We start from the raw sequence: 27,909 nt of genomic DNA, 5'->3' as shown, positions 1-27,909 counted from the left end.
TTTGCACTTAACTACATCTCTACCAAATACCTGGCATTTATTTTTTTTTCGTTTCACGATCGCTTGTTACTAGTTTAAATTCACAATACATGTATGGTTTGGGATTTCCATGTCGACTTGCTTTCACTCATGTCCTCGTTTAATTGTAATGTCCACAGGAAAGATTCTCAAACAGCTTCTTTTTGTCATCTCGAAATTACAGTTGGAGGAAGAGCATGCAGTGCTACCTCATGCGAATCCAACACTTTTTTCTAAATACCTAATAGTAATACAATATTCTTCCATTTTTCCTTTCTTGAAATGTAAAATTTGCTGGGACTCCTTGTGGAAAAAAAAAAAAAAAAAAAGTATGGGAACTTTTGAAATACCCTATATTTAGATACAGGAAAATTCAGCAATACACATTTTTTTCCCAAAAGACATTACTTTATTTAGAATTTAATTAACAATAACAAAAATTGGTAACAACAAAAGGTTTACGAAGTATTAACTTTCAGTCCTATCCTTACAAAGTCTAACAAAAACAACAAAAGGTAATCTAAAAAATAAATCTCAATGTTTATATAGGACGGGCCATTTATCTTGAAACGCTCTTGTAACCTGAACATAAAGTTGTATTTTTCCAACTAGCACTATGTCAGATTATTACATATTTCAAATCTACATATTAAACGAAAGCTTATAATATCACATTAATTATTCTACTCAGTGTTTCAATTAAGAGCACTACAGTACGCTACAGTATCACAAACATCCAAATTTTCAAGGCTTCTGTAATATAAATAACGCAAGGGAGATGGACAGAACAATGCACATCGGAAGTATCTGTGTATCGAATACTATTGTCATGATATTGATGTGTTTCGAATACATAGGAAAAAATCAGGTTTGAAAACGATTTCTTTCAGAAGGCTTTATTAATATTTCGAATAAATGCTTAAATTAAGTATCACATTCAATCACACAGATGGTTTTCAATAGCCATGATTATTATACCGCCGTTTATAGCAATTTGATATCCAAAATCGTATCTGAGATAAGAAAAATATGCGCATATTGCTAGATTGCTTAAAATAGTATATTTATGAGAAATCTTAGAAATAGTAATTGCTTTTCTTTACTTTATAACATTACGGGAGTAGTTTTTTTTTGTAGTTGTAATCAGAAGTTAATTCAATTACATAATGTTTAAGCAATGCTGAAAACTTTTACAATGTTCATAATATCTGAGGAACAATTTAAGATATCAAATTGCAATAAACATTATAATCTCTACACTTATTGAAAACCATCCATGTGATTGGCTGTGATACTTATTACCCAAGGGTGTTTCGAAATAAACAATTTTTCAATCCCTTGTAACTTTGTTCTTATTTGTTAAAAATTCGTTATATCATGAGGTATTCAACTGTAAGGTACTTTGGATGTGCACTGGCATGTCCACTTCACCTGCGCTACTACTATTGTAGAAGCCTCCGAAATTTGGATGTCTGTGATACCGTAGCGTCGTTAGTTTGTGACACTAATGAACACGTGCAGTATTGTAAGCTTTCGTTTCATGTGTAATCTGACGTAGTGCTAGCTGAAAAAGTACAACTTTATGTTGATTGGTAGGTTGAATTGGAATCTAGAGTCACTTTCAGCAGCGAGGCCATATGAGACGTCGATCTATAACTTAACGTGGAATCTGAATCAAATGAGCTTCCGATAGGAATCGAACCCGGGTCTCCAACGCTGAAGACGCGTACGCTAACCAAATAGCTACGAAGATGCTCAATTTATGTTGGGTTGGCAACAGTGTTAGTATTGCGGAGTGTGTCAGACAATATCCCTCTACTGATATTTGCATCTTGCAAACTCCAGTGGTTTCATTTTATTGGTTTAAAAGGTGCAAGTGCGTTTCAAGATAAATGGTTCCACCCTTATATTGTCCATTGTGTGTGTCTGTGTGTGTGTATATATATATATCCTGAAATACTGCTATAAAAAAGAAACCTAAAATTTAAGAATGGAAACAATACCACTGGTAATGCCAGTAACCTACTCTAGCTTTAGTCCATACAACTGGCAACTGTGAACAACAAAGAGTAAAATACAGACATATTATGAAGCAAACTACACCCCCTAGAAAGGTAAGAATGTATCACAGTTGACAGGCTTTCTTCTTACATTTTTACCGCAGAAAAAAAAAACTACTTTATCTTGCTTGCGCGTATTTTTTGAGACAACATTATTTTAAAAACAAATGCAGCTATTTTTTCGTATGCCATAAACATTAGTGCCGCTGTGAGTACAGTTTGGAGGATTTTGGCTTCCATGCCTTTGTACAGGCCTTTCACTCCACTTCTCCTGAAAGAAAGAAACAAAAATTATTTTTTCCCCTTTGAAACTTCAATTAAACAGATTTACACATTACTTTGATCAAACTTCTAATAGATAGATGCACACTCTTTTATGTAAAATATTCTCACATACTAGACTGTTTATGAGCTCCTTTGTGAATATTTATATTGGGAAAACTTCTGTTATATTAATACGCGTATTGATATATATGAAGTGACTTATTATTTTTGCACAGCACTATCATGTTTCCTGTGTTCACCTTATTAAAAAAATTCAAGACGACAAAATTATGGGCACCATTTACCTGTATATCCGTTAATGCGAACTTAAGAAGCTCCTGTGCAAAACAGCTCAATTATACAATTATTTATTAATTACGTATAAATATAGTCATACAAGAGGCCATTTTACATTAAACATTAATTTCCAGGCATTTTCTTGAGGAATAAAGAAACAACAACTGCAAGATTAATGCTCCCTTTACAGTCTTGCTGTCGGAACTTCAAACTCTAAAATTGCCTCCACAATACTTATTTTTTATATTTGCCCGATATCACTTCCACAGTTTATTTACACCTTTCATTCTATAAGCATTCAAGATCAATATCTTAAGTTCATTGCTAATTGTATTACCTGAAATTATTACTTTAACATACACGTTCCTCCGTCTGTCTGTATGATACTGGACGTTTTGATATTAAATATTTCTAGTATCGACATGTTCGATTCCCTGTGTGAAATTTATGGTTCTATCGGGGAGACACGAACAGAGAAACATTGAGAACAATTGAAAACGCCCATGCTCTTCAAATAATTACTAATAAAATCTCCTGAAGCATAATAAATTTTCCACAAATAGAATTATGATGTGTATTTAATAATAAGTTTGCATTATATATAAATTTAAGGTGTTGTTGCTTGTATGATGGTCTATACTTTATCTAGATGCATTCCTCTTACTTGAAAAATTATTGTAGACAGGTTTAGTGATATATGGAAATAAGAAACGACACTTGCAGGAGCAGAATTCAAAACTTAAAATTCCTTCACCCTCTTTCTGAACCAAAATATTCTCGCTATCTATTGACGTTTAAAATTTATAATGAGCTTCCCGAGCTCTGAATCTACCTCTTGGAACTCCTGAATGCATATATTTGGCTTTTGTGATTGATTAGGGACGAAGTGGTGGAATGAGAATATGAGAGTAAACCTTGTTAAAGAATATACCTAAACACAAGTCTTTCCAGGAAGAGGGATAAAGCAAACTGGAAAAGAGAAAATATCAAACGAGTATGAATTACTCTCATGTACTTTTTCACTGACTATGGAAAACCCTTCGATTCGGTGAAGACTGGCGTTATTAACGCTCTTAAATAAAATGTTGTCGAAGTCGCTTGTTTAAAAGTTATAGATGATAAAGTTATAGTTTGGTTGTACAATGACCATAAGAATAGAGAAGGGGGTACGACATGGTGATACTATTTCTTCCAAGATTTTTACAAACGTAACTTTACTGTGTATTTCGATCTTTTAACTGGAAAAATAAATGTAAATTTGGAACATCTGACCCATCTTGGTTTCGCTAATGCCATCGTTCTCTTTGCGAACAATAACAAAACAGATCTGCAAGATACAATAGGAACTTGATTTGAAGAACAAGGAAGTCGGGTTGAAACTGAAAAAAAAAACTAAGGTGATGTTCAAAAACTTCGTCAGGACCACACCGACTGCAGATTACACAACGAAGCATGCAGAGATACTTAGGAAGCACTTGCAAAGATAGGAGAAGAATCACATGGATCAGACAGATCGGTGGATATATGCAAGCTTATAGTGTATACAGGTATGACTTTAATGGTTTCGGTACGCAATAGTCTAAGAATGAAATATAATTAATATTGAAGAACAATATCGAGGTTAAATAATAAAAAAAGGTGCTGCATGGTTTATTAAGTGGCTATTAAACTACTATACGATAGAAACTTACGCACGTAGAAATATGAGTAATTACATTACTAGTAGATTAAACAGTCAATACGGTTCAAAGAAGCAAATATTAAACTCTCAAAAGTTATCGGCAAACCTAAAGAATCATTTGAATTTTAAATGATGGATTTCATCTGTATCCAAAATTCCTTTTTGGTACAAGCGATAGATTTTGACTTTAATGTAATTTCTCCTCCCCGATAGAACCTTATAATACCTTATCTGAGATTGTTTACGTACCTAATAATATATATTGCTAACTGTATCATTCCAGCATTCTGTGCCAATCCTTCATAGTTATGACCATGCTATAAGAGAAAGATGTGTTATTACAACATAGAACTTTTATTAGGACTAAGTATCATTAATACTACATCACATATTAGCAACACATACTTTTAACTTGAATCGACAAAGCTTTTTAATACTTCTGTGCACATTTCAATATATATATATATATATATATATATATATATATATATATATATACAGTTGCGTAGTAATTAGATTGAATAAAAGTAATGAAGTAAATGAAAACATGAATACCCTAAGATAATTTATCCACTACACACAATGTTGATTCATCAAATCAATATGCGTGGGTTGTGATCAAATTTATAATCCTGAGGCTAAAATCTGCTCGTTAGAGAATAATAACAATAGCAGTCAATCATTACCTTACATAAAACTCACGTAACTGAAGCTCTTGGTACTAATAACATTTCTGTATCTAAAACTTGGTATGGGTTTAGAAGCTACTTAGATTTCCTACACGCGTGTTTGCCCAGGCTAAAGGAAATACTCGCCCTGTTAGCATTTCCTGTACAGGGCTGTGCATCCATCACCACGAGGAGGTAGATGCATTTCTTCAGGCAAAGTGGGAAAAAATTTAAAGCGAAGAACATTGAAATGAAAGTTGTTGAAGAGGCCCTTACACATCCAGATCCAGCATGATGCTGGAATTAAAAATTTTATGATGATGATTACGACTTGACAGTTCCATAACATGAATTCTTTTTCATAGTAGAGAAACTTCTAACTCCTTTCGGATTATTTGACGAAAAATTCCCTGCTACAGATACTGATCCATTTCCATCCGAACAAACGTAAGTTGTTGCTGACGTAAGATATTTCACCCCGCCCCATCGATGTGATGGCCAACCGTTATGGGCCACTGCACGACATAGCAGTTTCCATTGCAGATGAAACAGGGATATACTGTCTCATTTCTGCTTCCAGACTTTTCAGAGGCCAATTACCACGCGAACCCGACGTGATGTAAGTCAGATCAAAAGTTCAAAAGCACAGTAATCCATGGAACTAGTACCTGGATTCTTAACAGGAATATCCTCGAACGGGATAGCATGGATACCAGTTGGAACTGCCATGCCTGGGTAGAAAGCCATGGATTTTTGGCTGAGACTTTAAGCTTGATCCTGGTTCAGTTCCATACACATGTAAACTGGGGATAGAACAAGCAGCATTGATTTTGACACTTTTTTTTTTTTTTTTCAACCTTACGAATCTTACTTCGTCCCCTCCAATTCTCATCATATGTGAATCTGCCCAACTTGGAAAAGAACGTAACAAAAATCACGGATTCACAAAATCTTGTAGGATAGTATTTTTTCATATGTATCGTTATTTTATACATTTATTCTGGGAATATTGAAGAAAGGGGGGGGGGGGTCGGCTGACATAACTAACTATAAATAAAATCTGAAGCGATATACTCTCATATATTTTAAAATATAACGTGTTTCATGGCAAGAAAAGCACAATATAATGTCCAGTTACGTCGTAATAAGGAACTGAATCCGGCATCACTCAAGCATTCTATAAAAATCTGTTATATTTACACCACATGATGTATTGCGCTGCTCGCCGACATCTACATGTTTACGAAGTTGTTAATTTTTCTTTCAGAAATATTTATTATTTTGTACAATATCTCTTTATTACTTCTTAAAATGCTACTCTTTCACAAACAATATCATTTTTTCCTTTTTTCGTACTAAGTGTATTTTTAGAATATAAAGTGCATGGAACATACCCGTAACTTCGTTTGTAGCAACTGTAGCGGGTAAGTCAGCACAGTTGCTACTGCTTTTGAGACTGCTCCTACCAAAAAGTAAGCGAGGCTACCTAACGCTTCTGCGCCATAAGTCTCCGTAAGTCTTCTTTTAATAGCCTCATATGTCATGAATTGGATGGCAGGATTTGACACCAATATTAGAGATGGAATAACGCCACTCCAAAGTCGTTGGACGCCTTCTTGTTTGATTATTTTACATATGCCATCTGAAAAAAAAAAAAAAAAAAAATAAAAATAAAAAAAATAAAAAAAAAAATGGAAATTTAAACTCATTTCATAATAAATACGTAGAGGAACATTATGGAATGTAAAACAAGGTTACATATTTACTAAAATATCCTTGAAGTAACGTATTTTCATAAATTTGTTATTACAAAACTATACTCTACGTTGGGGAAGCAATCTTACAATAAGAAAAAAAGAAAAAAAAATGAAGCTAAATTTTATTTTAGTATTGTTCAAAAGTGGAACATTTTTCTGACCGATAATATTTTGCAAAATGAAATATCTAAATTTTTATGTCTGGAAGCGTTGATAAATGCTAAGTTTGACTTCTTGTCCTATACGACAATGTTTCAATTGTAAAAGATTTTGTCTTCTTAAAATGCACATTTTTTGTAGTTTAAATATACATATGACCGACTTTCCAAAATACATTTACCATTAGCAATAGTAATAATTGAAGTAACCTTACCTGCAAGTCCTTTATACCGGACTTGGGAAGAAGACGAGTCAGTCCGATGAGACGAAACTCCCTGCAGTTTCATGCGTGTATTCACAACCCATAATGGTGTTGTAGTAAAGACATTTACTACACCTATAAACAAATGGATGAATTTATATATATTATTATGTTGATATAATTCGCACAAAAATTTTCAGAGCAGTTTCATAAATCATTACTTCGTTTTTTTTTTCTAAATAATTTGTTTATGTATAAATACATTGATCTTACTCTCTATATATAAACTAATATTTTCATTACGTTAAAAAGATATTCTTGCTCTTCTACATCGTCATCAATAACAGTTACAATTATTAGGAACACAATTATCTCCCATTATTAGTTTGTGTTTGTGTTTCTGTTTTTCTGAAGCACTCCCGAGCTTTACAGGTTCTATCCTGTCTACCAGATCTATCGGGTCAACGCGTTTCATACGGGTAAAAATCCAATATCGATCCAAGGGGCGGGCAATTCAGAATCGATCCTACTTAGCGACCACAACCACACTTATTACTACTACTACTACTACTTTTCATGCTAGTTCTAATTACGTATATGATACTATGCCTGGGTATTATTTTGCAAAAAATTTCTGTTTTAATCTACTAAGCATGAAAGAAGCGCAATCAGATTAGCTAGTATACAAGTGAAATCTAAGTTGTTCTCCTAAACGAAAATTTCATTTTTGATTTCCTTCTTTCAGAGATTCTGAAATTCAGTCTTACATGTTTCAGCGCATATGCTGCCACGCTATTCTGCGAAAATAAAATTATATTTTTTTTTTTTTCCTAAACATACGGAGCCTGTATATAATAATCTTATCACAGGGCTCATAGCGAGTCACTTTTTTTTTTTTTTTTTTTTTTACAAATTTGTCACCAACAGTTACTTTTTTTTTGGGGGGGGGGAGGTAAAGTAAATTTTTGGTGTGATTTATGTTTTGCATTGGCAGTTTTCTAAGAAAAATATACAAATAAATGGAAAAGGCTGAAACTCGTTACTCTTCTGAAAGCTTCAGTACTTGCTGCCACATGCGAAAGAGTCAGCTTTATTCTCACTTCAGCTTTTATTCTTTCTAAAGCACAGTGGCAGGATGGTTGATGGATGCTTAAGCTCTCAAGGTGGAGTTGAGAACCCTTCTGTATCTATTCTTTCTTCTATCATAATAGTCTTTTAGTTTTCTCTTGTCGCTCCGTTCAATGTTGTGTATGTGTGTGGTTCATCATGTTCATTTTGTATTATGCTTCTTGTATGTTCTTCTTAAGAGTAGGTGACGAATTTGAATATTTCATGGCTTTGAGAACTCTCAACGCTAAGTTAAATATAATGTCTGGGATGAAGAAATTCGGAAATAGGCCAGAACTGGTTCTACTTACTCAGAAGCTTCTTACATCTGCTTACCGTAATTACAAAGCATACTTAGAAAACCTAAGAAAGGAGGAAGCTCAAAAAGAAGTAAGGAAGAAAAAGATTAAACAACAACAAAGAGAGAGGTGATGGAGAAATTGACAAAGGAAAAAAGCGGAATGATGAGATTTTGGTCACTTTTTCGTGTGCTTTTGGTCACTTTTTCGTGTACTTTTGGTCACTTTTTAACTATTTACAAGAGACCAGACCACTATGAGCCCTGTTATCAAGTATTGCTTATTAAAATCAGAAAACATGAAGTTTATTGAAATCAAAAGTATTTTTTTGCATATGTGTATATATGAATGGCGCAGAACCAGAGTGAATTCAAATGATTCGTATCTTTATTTAAGACCGAACAAAGATTTCTAACCATATGTAATCTAAATAAATAAAGCAAATCTATTTAAACAATGAAACAAAACTTAAAATAATAATTATTTAAAAATCTTGTTTTTGCTGCGAATCCTGCCCTAAACTGAAGAATATTACAATAAAGATTTCGGAATGATAACAACAAAGTTTTTTTTTTTTTTTTTTTTTTTTTTAACACACAAACGTATACACAAATGCGTCAAGCATCCTACCTGCAATTGAAGCCAGCAACAAATCTTTGGTGGCACTCTGTTCGGCCCTCACGCCTTGTAGAGCTTTCAGCCCATGAAACGTATAGAAATAAATAAAATTGGAAACACAAGTACTTTGTAGTGATGGTAAAATACCTCTATATAAAGTCCAGCTAGAAGAGAACAATTTACTTTAATTACTTATTTAAGAAAACACACAAACACCAAAAGATATTAGGATGCAATAATAATAATAATAAAATAGATGAAGATTTAAAAAGAAGTATTCAATTATAATTACAAATTATTGGACTGAGAAACCAAATATACCGATCTTTACCTCGTTCATTACGCATGGAACGCTTCATAGCACTGCGCTGTGTATAGATGATCAAGAAAATCTTATCTCTAGACAGATTCTTTCTTATCCTATCACCTATACACCTGTTCTCTTCAGATATTTCTTTTGGAAAAAAAAAATATAAACATTCTAACGTCTTATCAACTTTTGTTATTATATCTCAAATTATTCACCTAGTAATGTTTCCTCCAATATTTCGAGTAAACACTCGCTCATTCTTCCTCAGGGTCCTCAGTGCTTCACTCGAAATATTGAAGGAGAGATTGATTAGGAATATTTGAGTAATTTGAGGTATAATAACGAAAGTTAATGAGATGTTAGAAGGTTTACGAATTATTTTCTTTTTCAAAAGTAAAATATCAAGGGGTCAGAAAGTGTATACGTGATAGGATAAGAAAAAAATCTGTCTAGGAATGGACTTTTCTGATCATCTATACACTATACAGCGCTATGAAGCATCCCATGGGTAGCGGACATGGTAAAGGACGGTATATTTGATTTATCAGATACAATAAAGTGAGAGATGAAAACTCATGTTGTCATTGATTCATATTGGGCATAGGAATGATAAATGTACAGGGTGTATCAAAAGTTCCCTGACATAGGGTAACTCTGTTATTATCAGAGCTATAACAAAATGTAAGAGGGGAAATTGTCTCCAAATATGATGTTTTCAATCTAAAGTGAAGGAGTGTTTTAAATCGGATGAGCCGTTTGGGCTGTACACTCTTTATGCGCCCAAAGTTAAATGAAAATGAAATGTTGCCATTTACCTGGATCCATAACATAAATGAATGAAGTTACTGTCAGTTACACTAACGTGTAGATGGCCAATCCCCATTCACTATACTCTTACAAAATGTATCCACCTCTCGCTCCGCCCTCCCTTCCCCAGCCCTTCTATTAATGACAACGTTGCATTTTCATTTAACATCGGGCGCATAAACAGTGTACAGCCAAACGGCTCGTCCGATTTAAAAACATCCCTTCATTTTAGATTGAAAACATATTTGAAGACGGCTTCCTCTCTTACATTTTGTTGTAACTCTGATAATAACTTAGTTACCCTATGTCATGGGACTTATGAGACACCCTGTATATCCAATCATAAGAAAATTGACGGGTAAGGGGGAAAAAAAAGAAGGAATGTCACAAAACTGTATTTTGAAGTAAACGACGTTTTAATATTGTAAACCGCGTACAAAATGAATAGGGTTAGTCAAATATTTTGCCCCTTTCCTTGGACATTTCTACATCTACGCATGCATGGCATATACAGTCTAATAGTACCAAGTCATCAACAGATAGGGCAAAGCACCCGTTAAAGCACTTGCATGGACATTCCTTGTTTTTTCCCCTTACCCTGCAATTGTAATGTGTTCTAATTTCGGCACTTAAAACTTTCCAAAACACATTATTCCGGAAGAACTAGTTTTGCATAGGTCGTCTTAACTGATCGATAGAAATGTAGTAGAAGCTTCCTACATAATGACAAAAATTCAGAAGTTGAACCGGAAATAGAAAGTCTGGATAAGGTCTGATATATGATAAACAAAATTCATTAATAATAATTATATACACTGGCCATAGAAAAAAAAAAGCGTAATACTTTTTTACAAAAAAAAAGTTATAATGTATAATTCCTTCATAGTGAGTTGAAAGTTCTGTTCAAGGAATTATACATTTATCATGGTGAACAAGCGGTTTAATACTATTGTGTTAACTTCTTTTTGCTCTTTTTAGTATTCAGTGTGCGTTGTCAGTGTTTATATGTTATTTTGAACTAGAAATATGAACATCTAGCATCAGTGTTTTTACAAATTTTTGTAAGTTATACCTGGTATCTAACTTTTCTTATCAGATATAAATATGCCTTTTAATTAAATCGTGATTTTTTATAGGCAGTGATAAATTTAAAAGTAATTATCAACTCTACAAACTATTGTATTATTTAATCGGATAGTTAGGTACTTGTCTTTAAAATGTGGTGCCTCAGAAGTCCTGATACTGAACTTATTGGTTGAAATATAGGAAGTATTACGACTCCTATCTTCGAGCATTTTATGAGCATACAGCGTTTAATTATTATTGTGTTACGTTTGCTCAATTTCAGATTGCTTTTCAACGCTCCACATTTTCTCACTGTCTATAACGAAGAATAAAAGCTACATTATTGTTAAACTTACTATATAAGGAAAACGTTAGTATTTTAATTTTGCGCATACTTACAAACCTTCTTCTCGTACCAAGTCCTTAAGCACATCAGTTGTACTCTTGGCCACTCTATGTTCTTCCACTTAAATGAATACATAAACAACTTAATTAGTAACAGATATAGCAACTTTATAGTTTGAAATTAAAAACACTAAGAAAATACACGTCAATATGCAGCTATTGATTAATTGAAGTTGAAAACGCTGTAATCATATAAGATTATACTCACAACACTATTTTACCAATGCTTTTTAATGGTGGACAATTTTATAAAATCAGTTGTACATTTCATATATCCTTATAAAAGATGTTCTACTGCAAAGTATTTGCAGTAGTAGATCGTTCAAAAATAGAGCTGTCTGAGTACAAGGGATTTACATTAACAAGAGTTTAAACCTCACCACTTTTTAACTGAACACACGAGAAAGATTTTAACTGAAATTCTGAAATAATAATAATAATAATAATAATAATAATAATAATAATAATAATAATAATAATAATAATAATAATAATAATAATAATAATAATAAATACATAAATTATGTGAGTATCGCAGAACTACTGACGAAGGTGGCAGATCACTGAAACAGTTTAATTCAATTAAAGTGCATTTGGACCCAGTTGTTACTTTTTAAACATTTATGCGTCAAATCATTACTGATTAGCAAATGAACAACCTATTTACTGATAACATGAGTACAGAGAAAGAAACATACAAGAAAAATTGAAGTAAAATTACATGTGTTCCCACTTATTTGGCCAGCACGAATTCTCTCAGTTTCTTTAGGTTTTATAGGTCATGATTTACAAATTTCCTTCCTATGTATTATGTAAAAAATAGCAACTATATTTTTCTCGATCAGGAGGTTCTTCTCATCTATGCATTTACGTACAGCGGGGGACACTTCTAAATGGTACAGACATATGGAGATTTACGGCTAAGGTGTGCCATTTAGAAGTGTCCCCCGCTGTACATGTATATAGTGTGTGCAGGGGTAGAGAAGTTTTGCAAAACAAGCTAATTTATTTCATAAATATTCCCTACCAAATAACAGGATCAGGCGAAAAAGGGGTTCTGAGAAGTAAAGATCATCCGTACTTAAAATCCATGAATTTTCCATGGTTTTTCAGCTTTTAATGAAATTCCCTGACTTCACCACGTTTTACATGTCGATGAGAACTCTGATTGTAAAGGAAATAATATTACCTAAAACTGAAAACGCCTTCTGTATTAGGCAAAGTAAATTACTTAGCAATAGACTGGAATACTGATGTCGTCATTTCCTTCCCGTTACCATGGTGATCGCCATGTTTTTTTTTCTATACAAACGCCTGAAGCTAATGGAGCTAAAGAGCTTCTTTCTAAAAGCTCCACATCCCTAAGTAATAAGGTAGAAATTGAATAGTTAATGTAAGCACAATTATCCACCATAAGAAGCAATTATACGCAATATAAACTCCCTAACGTGTAGATTGACAAACTGTCGGCACAGAGAAAGCTGTAAAAATATATGATTTTTAAAAAAGAAAAAAAGTCTTTTAGAATAATGTTATTTCTATTGGGGCATTTACACCTCTAATGTCTACTGTTTATAATGGGAGTGCACAATATTATTCCTAAGTATACATTACAAAGGAAAGAAAAGACTAGCCTTTAGAAATATTCAATCCGGAAATATTCAATCAGTGGATATACTGTAGGTAAAATCTTTTCTTATATTCTCCATTTAGAAAAAAAAAAAAAAGTACAATAATTAGACATCCAATTATGAATGGTTCAGTATATATTTTAAACAACTGTTAAACAATAATCGTCTTCAAATTTGCAATAGTATATCACTCGTATTACTGAATCAAAAATTTTCCGGAATTATTTAAAGTTAATATCTGATTATCAACAGGGTGAGTACACTTTAAGGTTTAATTTAACCTGAAAATATAGAAATTTCAAAATATACATCAGAGGGACAATTTCAGAAGACATGTGAACACGCTAATTTCAGTGTCAATGCTTGTCATGCACGTAACATTATTTAACATATTTCTTTTCTAATCACTTTTTCTACCCTTTTGTTTTCAGTTTCAATCATTACAAATATTTAAAAAGAAACGTAAGTATTTGTTCCACTCTAATGTTTGCAGTTCCGAAATATTTCATCACTGTTTTCGTTTTGCACATAGGTTCTTTAGGTATTTAAGCTACTTGTTGTTTAGAAAATAAAATGGCGATCACCATGGCAACGAGAAGGATGTGACGTCACACTATTTCAGTCTATACCAGTATACTTCAGAACATCCATTCACTACCGCGGCAAGATCACCATCATCATTATATTATTATTATTATTATTATTATTATTATTATTATTACCACTACCTCCACCACCACCACCACCACCACTACTACTACTACTACTACTACTGCTACTGCTGCTGTAAACTGGATATACTTTAGCTCTTTAAAGGCAACTTTAGCCCAAAGAAACAGAAAGATTTGGTTTATTTCTACATGGTTATTATAGTTTCTATCAGTAAGAAACGTTCTGGATCGAAGTATTACACCATTGAGAACACATGAATATTGGCACTAGTGATTTGTTTCCAGAATGTTTCAATCAGAAGTGTTCGATTGAGATCCGCCTACAATTGCGAAATTACAATGGGAATGTGACGAGTACCGACCTATTATTAATTACCTACAAGGTAATATAAGTGGAAGTGAAAGCAGTGCAAATAAAAGTTCTTTTCGTAGTAGTGCACGAAATTGGAAAAATTATACTTTGGAAAATGATATTTTGATGGTGAGAGATTTTCACTTCCCAGACAGATTAAAATTGTGTGTGCCACCATGTTTAGTGAAAAACATTTTAATTGGCTACCATGATCATTATGGTCACTTTGGATTCATGAAAGTGTTTAATATCATTTCCCGTATGTTTTATTGGAAAACCATGCGTAGTGACATTAAATCGTACATTCTTGATTGTGAAGTCTGCATGAGGACGAAGGTAGATCATCACCCAGTGAAGTGTTTAATGTAATCAGTGCCAGCGAAAAGCATTCGTTATTTGGTTTCAGCAGATTTAGTTGGTCCTCTCCCTCGAGGTAAACATGGCGAAACTTACCTGTTAACAGTGTGTGATGTATATTCTCGTTATTTGGTAGCATACCCACTTCGACGTGCAACCCATTTTAATTGGCTACCATGATCATTATGGTCACTTTGGATTCATGAAAGTGTTTAATATCATTTCCCGTACTTTTATTGGAAAACCATGCGTAGTGACATTAAATCGTACATTCTTGATTGTGAAGTCTGCATGAGGACGAAGGTAGATCATCACCCAGTGAAGTGTTTAATGCAATCAGTGCCAGCGAAAAGCATTCGTTATTTGGTTTCAGCAGATTTAGTTGGTCCTCTCCCTCGAGGTAAACATGGCGAAACTTAACTGTTAACAGTGTGTGATGTATATTCTCGTTATTTGGTAGCATACCCACTTCGACGTGCAACCCATTTTAATTGGCTACCATGATCATTATGGTCACTTTGGATTCATGAAAGTGTTTAATATCATTTCCCGTATCTTTTATTGGAAAACCATGCGTAGTGACATTAAATCGTACATTCTTGATTGTGAAGTCTGCATGAGGACGAAGGTAGATCATCACCCAGTGAAGTGTTTAATGCAATCAGTGCCAGCGAAAAGCATTCGTTATTTGGTTTCAGCAGATTTAGTTGGTCCTCTCCCTCGAGGTAAACATGGCGAAACTTAACTGTTAACAGTGTGTGATGTATATTCTCGTTATTTGGTAGCATACCCACTTCGACGTGCAACAAGTGCAAGTGTAACGAAATGTCTTACTGAGTCATACATGCTTCATCTTGGTATTTTCATGAACATCTTGGTAGATAATGGACCACAGTTTATTGGCAAGGAATTCGTACAAGCTATGGAAGCGTATAACATCAAAATACATTATACTACACCTTACCACGCACAAGGAAATGTCATCGAAAGATTTCATGCTGATTTAGAAAGAATTTTGCGTGTGTTGTGCCGCGATTCTCATTCTTCATGGCCAGAATATATTGTGCAAGCTTGTTTGTTGTTGAATTATACTATTAGTGCCAGTTTGGGAATAGCGCCCGCAGAATTACATCTTAACATCAACCCAGAAGAATTCACATTATCACATTTTGGAATTGTGAAAAACAACGAAACAGTTGATGAGCAAGAAGGTATAGATTGGAATGGAAAATTAATCATGGCTGATTTACGGCGAAAGAAAATCATTCAGCAACGAAACGAAAAGTTAAACGTTCATCAGAGAGCTAGAAGAACTTTGTGTGAAGGTGATTTAGTTTTCTTACGTCAGTATAATATTAGTAGCTTAGTGGACAAACGTATAGCCAAACTGTGTGAAGTGTACCGTGGACCTTACTTATTGTGGAAACAAGTTGGCGAAAATGTATTTGAAGTAGTGGATTCGCAAAGTGGCAAATATATTGGATTTCAAAACGTTTCTAGAATGAAGTTGTGGAGACCAACACCAGCTACTAGAAAAAAATGGCTAGAAGTTTTAAAGAAGCATGTGGATGAAGAACAGTTCAGTGATATTTTAGAGAGAGCTGAAAAGGAAGCCAATGGAGATTACATGAACCTAGAAGAAGAAGAAAGCAAAGAAGACCAATTGTGTAGCATCAATAATGAAGATCAAGAAGTGAAAGTACATTCTAGTTTTGTCGACGAAAGTGTTTTGTGGTATGTGCGACATGATTATTTAGATGAGCGAAAGTTGTTTAGTTTATTAGAGAAATATTATCATTAGTAATTCGAAGGAGCCAGTTTGAATTTAGAGATATATTAGGAGTTACTAGAGTAATGTACACATTTATTAGAGGATTCCTTTTGTTGTTATTGGAACAACATTAAAGTTTTACCTTAAAACCTACGACCACGTTTCGCCATGAATTTCATGTGCATCATTTTTTTTTGTTTGTTTTCTATAAACACTCTATGGGGTTTCCTTAGCATAACTTATTTTTGTAACCACATCTCTGTGTGTCTTCGTGGTCGTACTTATAGTGGGTAGGTTTATATAGTTTTTGTGGGTTGGCTCTTCTTCATTTAGTCGTCAGACCATCCCTAAGATGGATACAGGTTGGCAACTGTAGACATCTGATATTGCCTCAATATAATTCTCCATCATTCGAGTTTATATTGGTTTGTTTCTCTCTTCATTATAGTATTCATGTAACAGTCATCATTCAGATTATATCTATAGGCTTATTATATTATCTATATATATATATATATTTTATTCAGCATCATGTCCTATATAGGTATATTTCAATATTAATTTGTCGTGTACCGTGTACTTATTTGATGAAGTTGTACGAAGGTATTGAGGATTGGGACGTGCTTGTCATGCTTGATACTCATGAAGGGATTTTTTTTAAAAAATGGAAGAAGCTGCAGCCAAAGAATGGTTATCGGGCATTGGACGGGATTTCTTTGCGGAAGGCATAGACAAACTTGTACTACGCCTTGACAAATGCTCAAATAACGGAAGTAATTACGTTGAAAAGTAGATTGTGAATGGAACTTTACGATACAAATAAAGTTACTGTAAAATTTCTATCCTGTTTTATTTTCTTAAGCAGTGCAACTAACTTTTTGACTAACCCTCGTATTTGTATATAGAGTTTCATTTTCCTAAAGTGACGGTCTCGTGGAATACTAAATGCTTCGCATAAATTTTTACCTCCTCGCTCCCTTCTATAAGTACGCATTTTAATCAAAGTAACATAAAAAGGTCAGTTCGAGGTAGTTGATAACTATATTCAATTATTAATTCCGAACAGTTCAGCCGTTTTTCTGATTCGATCACAATACGATCAGTTTCATTTTTATATAATACATTAAATGCCTCATTGTTTTCAAAATGAGGGAAAAAATGGAAGTATTTTCGCGTTTTCACAAATGAATATAATTTTACCAATATATTTACTTTTTAAATTTTATTAAAATATACTAACACAGGTTAAATTTTGTTTAATACACGTATATGCTACAATATAGTATACTGGTGGGGCGCGGTGGCTGTGGTAGAGCGCTTACCTTTGGTGTGTGGGGTTCCTGGTTCGATCCCAGCTCCCGCCAAATGGGTTCTGTGGTGAACAAACACCGTATGCATGGGTTTTCTCGTGGGACATTAGGTTAAAAACAGTACACTAAAGTGTAGCTTATCTATCACACTGAAAAGTAGTTTATAAATATAACCACAAAACACGACGTGGGAAAATATACGAGCAATGTTTGATTTATCTTCTGTACTTTCTCTAACTGTGCTTTTGTATCACAGAAACAATGAAAACCTATAAATAGAATTACTTTATGCTTACTTAATAGACATTTCTTATATTATTAATGGACAAATGTATTAGAGAGTCAGTTTTATTCTTACATTGCAATCTTGCTTTTACTGTCTCTAGTGGGTAAAAAGATCCTAGGGCAACCACACTACCCTGAAAAGAAAAATTAAACATGTTAACGCTAATATTCGCTGCTAATTAACATATGAACCTGCCTAATACTTCTAATATTTATGAGATATGGAAAAATGAGTAATAAGTGAGTAGACAAACGAAAATTCTTATCATTTATGGAAGGCAATAAAATTACATTTCAACGGTCATATCAATTACAGTATGGCTACAGACTAGAGACACCGTTTTAAGAGATACAGTACCTTGGTCTAAATGAGAAATTAAATGTATTGTTATTTGCTGAAATTAAATGTTAGGTCTTTGACCTTTTTCATATTCCTAATTGAATAAAAATAAATATAATGTTGCTTGTTAATCAGTGATTCAAGTACTACCAAATTTCAACATGTACATAACAAAATTTAACAATGTAACAGAAATCAGTAAACAGAACACTAAATTCCCCTTTAGTACAAATAACAGTAACAAACAAATAATAAAAAATAAACTTGCTTATATAAATCAATTTTCTTCATGCATAAAATGGAGCATCTTCTGTACATGAACACCTATAAACTCATTTTTCAATCTTGCCATTATATTAACCAAGCACATTTTCAACTTTAGAAACCAACTATTTATCCTCATCCTCTTTTACAATTTTCAAAGATAGAGAGAAAAAATAACTAAGAATAACATCTGTAAGAATTTTGTTTTTAAGCTTTTAAGAGAGTATGAAGAAAGTTAACCAACAACTAAGACAGTTTTTCTTACTTCTTGGAAATTTTAATGTAGCGTCATGAATAACCCTCACAAAAATTTGTATCATAGGAAACATTCCAAACATTTTTTATTTTATTTTGAGAACATATTCCCTTCCTCTGTTTCAAAAGAAACAGGTAAATACTTAAAGAGTATAAACTTTTCTGCCTACAAATGTTTATGTAAGTAACAACAAAATACAATTACTGCTCTTACCGTTGATCCAGCAATTGCATGAGTAAGCGTCTCGTACGAAAACAAGTTACGTGCAATTTTATTTTTCACCATGGTAACGACAACGAAGATCAATCCGTCTACGTCATATACGAATATCTGCACTGTAGGGGAAAAATAAAGTTGTATATATAAGATATGACAAAGTAAATTTTACCGACTAAAAACACAGTATTGATGATTTATACAAAAATAAACAACAGATTGCAAGTTACAATTTATAATTATAACTTACTTTTCAAGCAATTCCTCGTTGATATTAAGTTGAACACATTTGGAACTGCAATAACAATTTTCTTCAGACTCACTTCATAGCGGAATGAATGGGTTATCGTAGTAAAGTTTATGTGAGATACGAAGCATTTCAGAATAAAGTGACCTTCCGAGACAAATATTATTAAATATTCATTAATATTTGTAAGAATGGTTCTCTTGTACATTTATTTCAGCATGACATTCACCTACTCTTTTCTTCCAATACACGAGGTTAAACATGATTGTACGAGTAGTTGAAATGCTGCGAATAAAATATCAACGCGGACTTGCTTACGTTTCACACCAACTTCAAAATAAATGTCACTTGAATTTAGTAAAGGTGCCTTCCATTTCAACTAAAGCAGAAAAAAATAAAATTATAGCATCACCATCTTAGATATTGTTGAAACATTTTTTATAGAAACTAGTTTTTTTAAGCGACCCGTATTTTTTTGTTTTGTCGAAGAAAAATTTCCCACCAAGTAATGGGCCATCAAAGACGGGGACTACAACTTGTGCATTGTACAAAACGTGGAAAATGGTCAACTTTGGAGCCCCACCATTCAGCAATTAATCCACGTAGAGTTATAATTCTTTTTGTGGTGCGTACATAAACTATATTTTATTATAGTTTGGTTTGCGCATGCATATCTTTTTGTACATAAATTAATAAATGAACGTCAGTTCATCTGAAAAGTTGAAGTTCGCGATTTTTTTGGAGCACTTTCGGTTCGAATTTTAAAATTCTGTTTTCACGGTCGGTAAGACCTACTTATCCGCTTTCTTTTTTAATTTTTTTTAAAGTACCGCTTCTGTGTGCAACCGTTTTGTCGTTAAAAAAATCGACAAATTGTCAAATTTTCAAAAATCGCCATTTTTAGCATTTTTTAAAATTCTGAAATTTTGTCAGATGGTTCAACTTTACATGAATAGTAAACACACCAAATATCATTCTTGACCAATGAACTACAGGCTTTTGAAGTTAGCGAAGTTTCGTTGATTTTGATGTCGCAGTTGGCAACACAGGAAACAATAAAAGAGCTACAATTTGATAATGTTTGCGGTTCACATTCATTAAATAAATATAAGAAACGTTTCTCTAAGTACCGTTTGGTTTTTATCCTTTTATTCAAGAGGCGGTCTTAATTTCTGAAATGTGCCCACCTCCCTTCTTTTTTTAAAGCAGAGAGTCTCCATTTCTTATTGCAGGCAACGGATAGACTCGATACGTCACTGCATGGTGATTGGTCAACCACCATGCTACGAGGGCCACCACCACGTCCAAGCAGACCATGGCAAATCGCAACTGCAATTTTCGAAGCACACCACGGCAAAAATTTCCAGTATATACAACGTAAATATTCCAGTGCAAGAAACTTCAAGTTACGAAAAAAAGGAATGTGAAACTTGTGCTTCATCGTGCGTGATTTAAACTCTGCTCTTCAATCGAAGTTGTCATAAATGAGCAAGTTCGTCTTGTCACGCTTATATGCAACTCAACAACAAAATCAAAAATATTGCAACTCTTAACGTCAATCACAAAATACATGATCGACAAAGCCCGAACAATCGCACGTGAGATAGGTGTATACGTATGCGCATATCCGTACAACTGCCACCCAATAAATTCTACTGATCTTCAAACAGCCCTGAATTATTACCTTAGTGATAATTTGGAATGCTCTACACAAAGTCCCAATAACTGCGTTGTCATTACAGTGATCGAAAATGGACAAGAAGTTAAAAAATCAAAACGTCTTTTTTTTTTTTTTTTTTTTTTTTTTTACGCGTTCCATCAAAGAAATTTACGGACTGTTTAAACAGAACAATTCCAGCATAAAAATAGGTCACTCGAAATTTTATAGTATTCTACCAAAGTGGGTCAGTCCGCAACCTGTGAGGGAGATGTGTGTATTGTGCAAATTTTAAGTTAGCTGCTACTGCGTTGCAACAAATCAAAGGTGCAGCCTGTATTGAAGCTGTCATGAGTGACTTATTTTCATTAGTAGTATGCTCCGTAGAAAATGACAGCTGTCTTCTACAAGAATGTGGTGAATGTCCTGGAGTGGAAGGAGTAAGTGTGGATTCTTTAATTACTGATCGTGATGAAAATGAAGGTGTTACGTATGACATACGGGAAAACAATGATCTTATTAAATGCTGGTTTAACTGTAAGAATTGAATTCATGACTACATCAAGAAAATCCAAAAGGAATTAATTGCTACCGAAAAGCATCCTGTAAACTTTTAAGATACGAATTATATTTTACTGTACGTGGATAAACTGAAAACTAGATTGTTATTGTGCAAAACGAAATTCAGAGTTATCACTGAAAAAATTGCTATCTCCATCTTTACGGCAGTGGTATGAAATAACGGATAGTTTTGCTGTAATAAGCAATGACAAAATACACGATTTGACTCATGTACTCAGAGCCGTAAACAAGATTCTAATAATAATCGAATTAAAATGACACATGTCTACAGTTTCCCAAACCGTGTCAGTGATTTCTGATGGTGCTGCATCCCACTTTAAAGGTTGCTTTCAGATGTCCGAGACCGTTAAAGCATTGGATTTTCAGTGAAATTGGCAACGGCAAGGATCGCTACAACGGTATTGGGGGGAATGTAAAGAATGTGTCAACGCGACAAAACCTTAGGCAAAAACAGACACACAGTATTAAGACTGCAGAAGAATTCGTGAATACAGTGCAAGTACAAACTCCAGGTATTACTCTGTTTTTTTTTTTTCAAAAACAAATAGAAAATAAAAAAGAAAGAATGGGAAAGTGTGCGACCGGTAACTGGTATTCAACGAAGCAACCTTTGGCTTTCGGAAAATGGCGAAGATTTTATGGCAGTAATGGATCACCATGAACTAACTGCATGCTTCCCCTAAAACTTAGCTGCAATTCAAAGTGTAGATTTAAGGAGTCTGCAAAAAGGAACTTTGGTTACATGCTATATGACAATGTGTCTGTGAGTTATGAGTGCACCAATACCTATCGGAGTATCTGCATGGTCACATGCTATTAGCAAAGACACTAAACGAACAAATTATTTCTTCAGTGTGAAAAAAAAAAATCAGTGAAACGGACTTCAAGTTTAACTTTGTAATCGAAGACCAATTTAAATAAGCAAACTTAAAAATTTGCATGTTTCGTAATCGTAATTTCTATCTAATTACTTCGGAGGAGTGGGGGAGGCTCATTTTACTATTTCAGAGAGCCTTTTTGATCAAAAGGATAAAAAGCCGTCAAGAAAACCGTTTGTTCTTTATTTCATGAATGTGAATCACAAACATCATCAAATTGTTGCACTGTTATTGTTCCCAGTGTTGTCAACTGCGACATCAAAATTAACGAAACTTCACTAAATTCAAAAAGCTGTAGTTAATTCATGAAGCATTGGTCGAGAATGGTATTTGGTGTGTTTATTATTCATGTAAAGTTGAACCATCTGACAAAATTTCAGAAGTTTAAAAAATGGTGTTTTCGAGAAAATGGCGATTTTTGAAAATTTGACAATTTCTCAATTTTTTTAAGACAAAATGGTTCCACACAGAAGCAATACAAAATTTGTTTCAGAAAGCGGGTAACTAGGTCTTACCAACCGCGCAAACAGAATTTTAAAATTCGAACCTGCTCAAAAATTTTCAGATAAACTGACGTTCATTTGTTAATTTATGTACAAAAAGATACACATGCCCAAACCAAACTATAATAAAATATCGTTTATTTATATCCCTATGTACATACCATAAAAAGAATTATAACTCTACGTAGTTCCATTGCTGAATAGTGAGACTCCGAAGTTGATCATTTTCTGTCTTTGATGGTCCATTACTTGGCGGAAATTTTTTTTGACAAATCAAAAAAATAGGGATCGCTTAAAACGCGTCTAATTTCTATATAAAAAAGTTTCAACAATATTTGAGATGGTGATGGACAATTTTATTATTTTTTTTCTGCCTGAGTTGAAATGGAAGGCTTCTAAAATTGAAAACAAAGCATAATATTAATATATATTTTATTTATATCAATTACCTTATTAATACTAAGTAATAAAGATACTGGGAAGTTGGTCTAGATAAAACTATAAAATCAGCATGAGTAGATACACAATGAAATCAAGTTTAACTATTATAGAACAAACAAGTAGCTTCTAATATACAGATCTTAATTAACCCAACTGTTTTTCGAAATTACAATTCCGGCTTATTTTGACCGTACAGTTCCTCATCAAAGACATAAAATTACTTGAAAGGTACGGAGCACTTGATAGGTTCCTTCACGGAAATAGCTCTAGAACAGTTTGGTGACAATATCAGTTGCTAATTCGAGTCCTGGCGGGAGCTCATGTGGTTCGGATTCCACGTTAATCAGTAGGCCCCGTCTCATATAGCCTCGCTGCTGAAAGGGACGTTAAACTCAAATCAACTCCAACTCAAATTAGCTGCTACGTCACTTTTAGTTTTTCCAACAGGATCGAAAGTTGTACCTTGGGAATTTACACCAGATCGACTTCAAATCCATTTTCTCTCTTTTTCATCTCTTACCGTTCAAACGTTCCTTGTGTGACAGCAAAAATCTAATACTGATTCTTCCTTAACACTTCACGGGAAGCTAAGAAGATCAGTTTCAGAACCGAGTCCCATATCGTTAAGTCTATTTTCTTTTTGGTTCCGCCTTAACGTACCTACAACTTATACGTAATAATCTACTCTGACATTCGTAAGTATGGGCCAAATACACTACATAATATCTGTGTTTATATTCAATTCTTTTCAAGCATAACAGATGCCACTTGTGACAACCTACGTGATCTACAATATACAGCGCCTCCCTCAAGAATGAAGATATGTGCCTGATCTAGAGTGAATCGGATAGCGTAGTGGTGCGACAGATCCAAGGTTAATTCCCAGACAAGTACCACATTTTAATTCTTTCTAATTTAACTGTCTCTCTTACCTTTATCTGTACGCAACGGATATTGCGTGTACAGTTCTGTTGCTAATAGGAAACATTTTGCATACGGGTAATGTTTAAGAGCACTAGAATATGAGAAATTCACATGTAAAATAGAGTACTCGCCGATGTACTTCCATATTTGATTTATGGTAGAATTTTAATTTATACAATTTTCTCCCCTACTAATCAGTAACTTAACCCGAAACTCATCACGAATGATCAATAAAAATGCAACTTACCCATCAGATAGCTTGTTAATAGAAATAATATCGGTATTTAGGTCTGGTAACCGATAACAGATTTCAGTACTTAGCTGGTTAGAATTTCTTTGTGTATCCTAAAGAAAGCCGTAAATCTAAACTGATTTCTCCAATTCTCATCTTTCTTTACAGGTATTAGGTATCAAACGTAAAATTTCACTTTCATGCTAAGATATATTTAATTAAAGCTGAAAATTTAAATATTTAAAAAAGGAAGACAGTGTATCATACTTAAAATTTACATACACAATCAAAGATATCTATCCATGAAAACACTCAAGTTAAACTATAGTGTAAATATAAGATAGTGTTAATTGAATACAGTATAGTATTTATTATAGCCATTAAAAATTTATTGTACTTTTGCAAAAAAATACATCTTAATACCTTTAAAGCTCATATTCTATTAGTACCTTCTATTGATTCTCATAGTGCACATACACTATAGGTTGGCGCAGTATATTTTTTTAACTTGTCCCTGAATGCCTTAAAAACTTGTATTAACGACGTTTCATGTTTACCATATATGCTTGCAGAAGAGGACAGTCAATCGTAACGAACTGGGAAATGTTCTGGTCGAAGAGAGTAGGTTTTGTGTTTTATCTCCTTATGCAAGATCAGGGCTTAAATTTAGTGCATTTGGCGGGTACAGAGACCATAATGTAAGATCAAACCTTTCAGTTTAACGTTTCACGTATACCGTATGCTCTATAGCCTTAAAAAGACCGGTGAAAAAATGAAATGAAATCTTTAAGTTTTACGTCCCACACTTATGCCAGCTAGGCTAAAGGAAACGGTGATGATGAGAAATGAATGAAATTGTGGAATGAATAAAGTGGGAGGAAATGGGACAATCCCGTGAAAACGGTGTTTGCCCATCACAAAGTTCACTTGGCGCGAGCTGGGATCGAACTAGGGGCCCCATGCACAAGAGGTGAACACTCTACCACTGAGCCGCCGCGGCCCCGAAGAAGAGGGATGATTAGTTATAGTAAATATGATAAAATTGTTAGAATGAGATTTTGGAAGGAAACAGGAACACCTACAAAAACGATGTTGTTCATCACAAACACGCAAGGCTTGAGAGCGAACCAGGAACCTCTCGCAAAAAGGTAAGAGCTTTATTACAGACTCACCGAGGCCCCATAAATTCTTCAAATGTAGGCTCTTCCCTACTACATCTTGCTGCCCACTACATAGCCAGATCACAAGACCACACTACCGGAGAGTAGCGTGTGGTGCAGACAGTCAATGCTCAAGGTCAGGCTTATTTGCAGTCGTTAATTAGTACCTATTATAATTTCACGATATACTATGGGTAGTTTTTTTGTTTAATCTTCGAATATAAATCTTAAGTATAGCATAATCATCTGAAGAATTACATTTGGTAACGATTTATATCTACAATAAGGATCCATATATTTGTAAAATTTACAGAAGAAATTCTGTGATAATATTTTAATAGATCAGTGTGTAAATAATCGAAATATGTCGTGATCTCACTTGTAAGATACGTAGAAATACATTAATGAAAATATAACCTGTCAAGCACGGATAACCACATACGTACCCATTAACCACAGTATACAAAGTGAAGTAAGGGCCAGTTAAGCATCTGAAGGCAGTGTGCTAACTCATGATACGCAACCATATAAGTGCCCAGAGAAGAAGTGCGTAATGTTACTTTAGAACACCAATATGTAAACAATGAGAACATTTCGGGATTTTACTTCTAAGGTCTATAACAATGTACATATACAAAATCAAACACATAAGGTAATTCCTTTAAGATATGCAGTGTTTTCCAGTTATTCTAGTTCCTGTAAGATATACAGGTCTTCCAATTATCCTAGTTTATGTGATATCCTCCAGTCACTAACGCGCCTGCCCCCTACGGACACTTTCCTGCGCGGCCTGCTCTCTGCGCTCCCGGACTCATATAGCATTTGTGCTCTTTAGTGGCAACGCAGCACAAGTTTTTGTTATCTTTGTGAATCTGCACCTAGGAAAACAAGTCTTGGACAATGTTTAGAAGGGGGCCAGCTGTTTTTCTTCTTCTTTTTTTTTTTTAATCGGTGGTTATCTTCACATTAGATTAGTTTGTTCAATTACATTAGTGTAGGAGTCCAGCATATTTTTCGAAAAAATGATATTAGGCTAGTTCAGATTAGTTTAAATTCGTGTAGTTTAGTTAGGTTAGGGGTTAACTGCTATATCGCAGAACCAATTTTAGGAAATTTACCGGGTCAATTGGAGAATTTATTTAAGTTTGTGAGGAAGAAGAGTGAAAGTCAGGTAAGGGGAATAGTAAAAGATTAGAAAGTGGTTGTTTTTGATGATGTAAGCAGCACTGTATATGAAGGCGGATGGACTATTTCGCGGAGAGGTACACTTGTTTCACTATATGGATCTATAGATTGTAAAATGTACAGAAAAAATTGGGCGTTTTAATTTGCCATTTCATATTGAGAACAGAACTCAACCAACCCCAGCGGGGCTTCTAACCCGTTCCTACTACTACTACTACTACTTATACTATGGACCGCATAGTAAAATTGTACGCCTAATAACGTAATCTAATGTAACTTAATGTAATCGAACCAAGTACATTTTTGGTACTTTTCTTTTTTCGATTTTCAAATTGGTCCGGCGATACAGCAGTAATGTCTAGGTTAGATTTGGTTAGATTATGTTACGTGTAAGTACTTGCATCTTCCATTTCTCCCATAAATTTTGTATTTTTTTTCCACACTTCTGGACCCCTCCTGCTAAACATTTACCCAAAATTTCAAATTAAAAAAGAAAAAAATCTGTTTAAGGGCACAAACAGTAGGTAATAGTGAAAAAAGAATAAAACATGCAATCAATTTATATATGAACCCGTATTATAAAAATGCACTTTACCCTTTTAAGATATCCATAAAATTTTAACGGAAGTTCTCACTCTGCTACAAAATTACTTATTATTACAAGTTTTCTTTAACTACAAATTATTTCGATCAAAAACCACTTTCTATAGAGAATATGCTTACCTACATATAACTATAAAAGCTTTTAGTATACGTTTTCCCACTGACCAGTTTCGTAATCATCACTTATCTTTCTCAATCTTAAGTTCAGTAATGACTATGAAGAAATTATAATTACTATGACCATGGATTATTGGAATGACTAGCCAGTTTATTTACACTAGCAGACGACAGCAAGGTTGGACGACAGATAATTCAACTTATATTCTT

At 33.8% G+C, this 27,909-nt stretch overlaps 1 protein-coding gene across 1 annotated transcript; it reads right to left on the bottom strand.

Annotated features, from left to right (window-relative positions):
* Positions 1-404: 404 nt before the first annotated feature.
* Positions 405-27,909, bottom strand: PMP34 (Peroxisomal Membrane Protein 34). Its single transcript, XM_081751298.1, has 9 exons — positions 27,703-27,909; positions 19,168-19,289; positions 18,168-18,228; positions 11,712-11,778; positions 9,143-9,294; positions 7,119-7,241; positions 6,383-6,630; positions 4,570-4,637; positions 405-2,349 (listed from the first exon to the last, which is right to left on the bottom strand). The coding sequence occupies exons 2-9, from the start codon at positions 19,237-19,239 to the stop codon at positions 2,193-2,195; spliced, it is 948 nt and encodes a 315-aa protein (XP_081607424.1). The 5' UTR covers positions 19,240-19,289; positions 27,703-27,909; the 3' UTR covers positions 405-2,192.

Source organism: Thermobia domestica, chromosome 3, assembly GCF_964235325.1.
Source record: "Thermobia domestica chromosome 3, izTheDome1.hap1.1, whole genome shotgun sequence".
Taxonomy (NCBI): domain Eukaryota; kingdom Metazoa; phylum Arthropoda; class Insecta; order Zygentoma; family Lepismatidae; genus Thermobia; species Thermobia domestica.
This window is presented reverse-complemented; position numbering and strand designations above follow the sequence as displayed.

Coding starts and splice junctions, on each gene's coding strand:
- PMP34 (XM_081751298.1), bottom strand. CDS start 19,239: ATGGTGAAAAATAAAATTGCACGTAACTTGTTTTCGTACGAGACGCTT. Junction 7,242..9,142: donor GTTGCTGGCTTCAATTGCAG/GTAGGATGCTTG, acceptor ATTTGTTTATAG/GTGTAGTAAATGTCTTTACT. Junction 2,350..4,569: donor TTAGCAATATATATTATTAG/GTACGTAAACAA, acceptor TCTTTCTTTCAG/GAGAAGTGGAGTGAAAGGCC.